The following is a 2068-nucleotide window of genomic DNA, read 5'->3' on the forward strand; positions in this document are numbered from 1 at the left end:
TCGAAAGAAACTAGCATCGATCTACATTGCATTAGCACAGTCTGCCAGGAAGAACTGGATTGCATTGATCATGCCATTATGAATATTTAAATAGATAATATCGACATTTTAATTACGTGTTTGGTTAAATTACTTATAAGTGACTGATAAGTAGTTGACGCGTTTGGTAAAATGTGGTTTATAGGTATATTTTATTATTAAAATGACTAAAAATGATACTATATTATTTTTGCTCTCAGCCCTCACTAAATATGGATAATATGATATTATACTTGGTCTTATAAGCACAGTGCTTATAAGCTGCAAAAAAAAAAAAAAAAAACCCTCCCCACCAACTTATTTATAGGCCTAAAAACAAATAGATCAGTTTAATTTTAAAGCTTATAAGCTCTGACGATCACCCCCTAAATATGATCATCAGCACAGTCTTCCGGGAAAAACTGTATTGCATTGATCATGCCATTATGAATGATGCGCATATTCTGCATTTGATATGCACCCAGAATTGAATTTGATGGATGGTCAATTAATGCCACACAGAAAAATCCTTGATATTGAATCTTCATAAACCTGCCATCTACTATGTAGTCTGCTCCTCGGAAATGGAACGTCATTGATGGAAAATCTCTGAAATTTCGTTGGCTCCTGTAACAATATTCGAACTCTGAACGATGGCGAGAAGCTGGTAATCTCATAAGACCATGATTGTTATAGTGTTGAGCGAATCTTTCCACCACCAATTCAAAAATATTGAGCCCATTTTCGGCCCTTGTGGTGAGTATGGAGAATGGAGCTCCTGTGTCGAAGAAGAAATCGGAATTAGATGCAGCGTTGAAGGTATCTGGTGGGATGTGTAATCGGCGAACTCCGACGCTTATATCTTCAAGTTCAACATAATAATAATCACTTCCTTCTAAAGTGTAGTAGTTCGTTGCTGGAATGCGTCCTGAAGGTAAATAAACATCCTCCCCAAACCTTAGCAAAAGAGGATGCACATCAAAAGGGTAATCTTGATGGTAAGGAACAATACAATAGCTGAAAATATCATAGATGTAATCTGACAATTGGTTGTTTAGTGAATTTGGATTTAAGTCTAAACCCATGATCCCGGAAACGATGTTACCCGGTTCATCTTCAAACTCAAAATGTATGTTATTGTTGGAGCAGCCAAAGAGAAGTCTAAATTCTTCGGTCTGGCCAGTTTGGCTATTTAAAAGATGAAGTGCTTCTGAGGAAAAAAAACCTTCTGTCGGGCCAGAACGGAAATCGCCACTGCCATAGGTAATGCTATACACACATTCATCATTGATACAACGGAAATCGCTGTTTTCGTCTTCGTGAAAACAACGAGGGTGGTCGCAAGAAACTCTATAGTAAGAACTGGAAGCTTCTGGATTGTATATGGGAAAAATTTGGGGAAAACAATCTATGCAAGGATCACACTGTGTCCAAATCACGGAGGAAGCAGTGTCCACAACTAAATACTGAGTTTGAATTGGATTTCCGATCATAAGTTGCGCAACGTACCTGTAACGCTGACGAGCTAGAGTAGCGAAATGCTTATCATCATCGAATGATCCATTTCGGGACGAATACGATTTCGTTCGTTTAGCATTTGCCCGAGTGATATTAACATTTCTTTCAATTCTTTCATGTTGAGTAAGGTTACCTTCATATAAGGGAGACTCCAGAGAATCACTTGGGATGAGCCTGATGGTGAATCCTGAAGATTTTGAAGCTGCATAACTAAGTTTGCAAAATGTAACCAGACTAAGAAATACAGTAGCTGTGCGTAAGAAATATTGAATTCCTTCCATTTTGGAAGTTTCAAAGGAATTAAATTTCACTGGAGTGCTTATAAGAATCTTGTCTGTGCAAAAATTAAACAAAATTCCATCTAATTAGGTAAAAAATAGTAAAAATTCATTGGTTTTTATTGATTATGTTTTAATTTAGTGATGTCTAGTAAAGTGATGGAATATGTTTTCTAAATAAAAACATCAGTTAGCTAACAAATGATACCTTAAAATTTTGTAAGAGGAACAATTTTTTCTAAATCAAGCTATTA

At 36.2% G+C, this 2068-nt stretch overlaps 1 protein-coding gene across 1 annotated transcript; it reads right to left on the minus strand.

Moving 5' to 3' along the window:
• Window positions 1-404: 404 nt before the first annotated feature.
• On the minus strand, window positions 405-1817 carry LOC116115092 (aspartic proteinase CDR1-like). Its single transcript, XM_031401236.1, has one exon. The coding sequence runs from the start codon at window positions 1815-1817 to the stop codon at window positions 405-407; it is 1413 nt and encodes a 470-aa protein (XP_031257096.1).
• Between the last annotated feature and the right edge of the window lie 251 nt (window positions 1818-2068).

This window comes from Pistacia vera, unplaced genomic scaffold (assembly GCF_008641045.1).
Source record: "Pistacia vera cultivar Batoury unplaced genomic scaffold, PisVer_v2 Contig730, whole genome shotgun sequence".
Classification (NCBI taxonomy): Eukaryota; Viridiplantae; Streptophyta; class Magnoliopsida; order Sapindales; family Anacardiaceae; genus Pistacia; species Pistacia vera.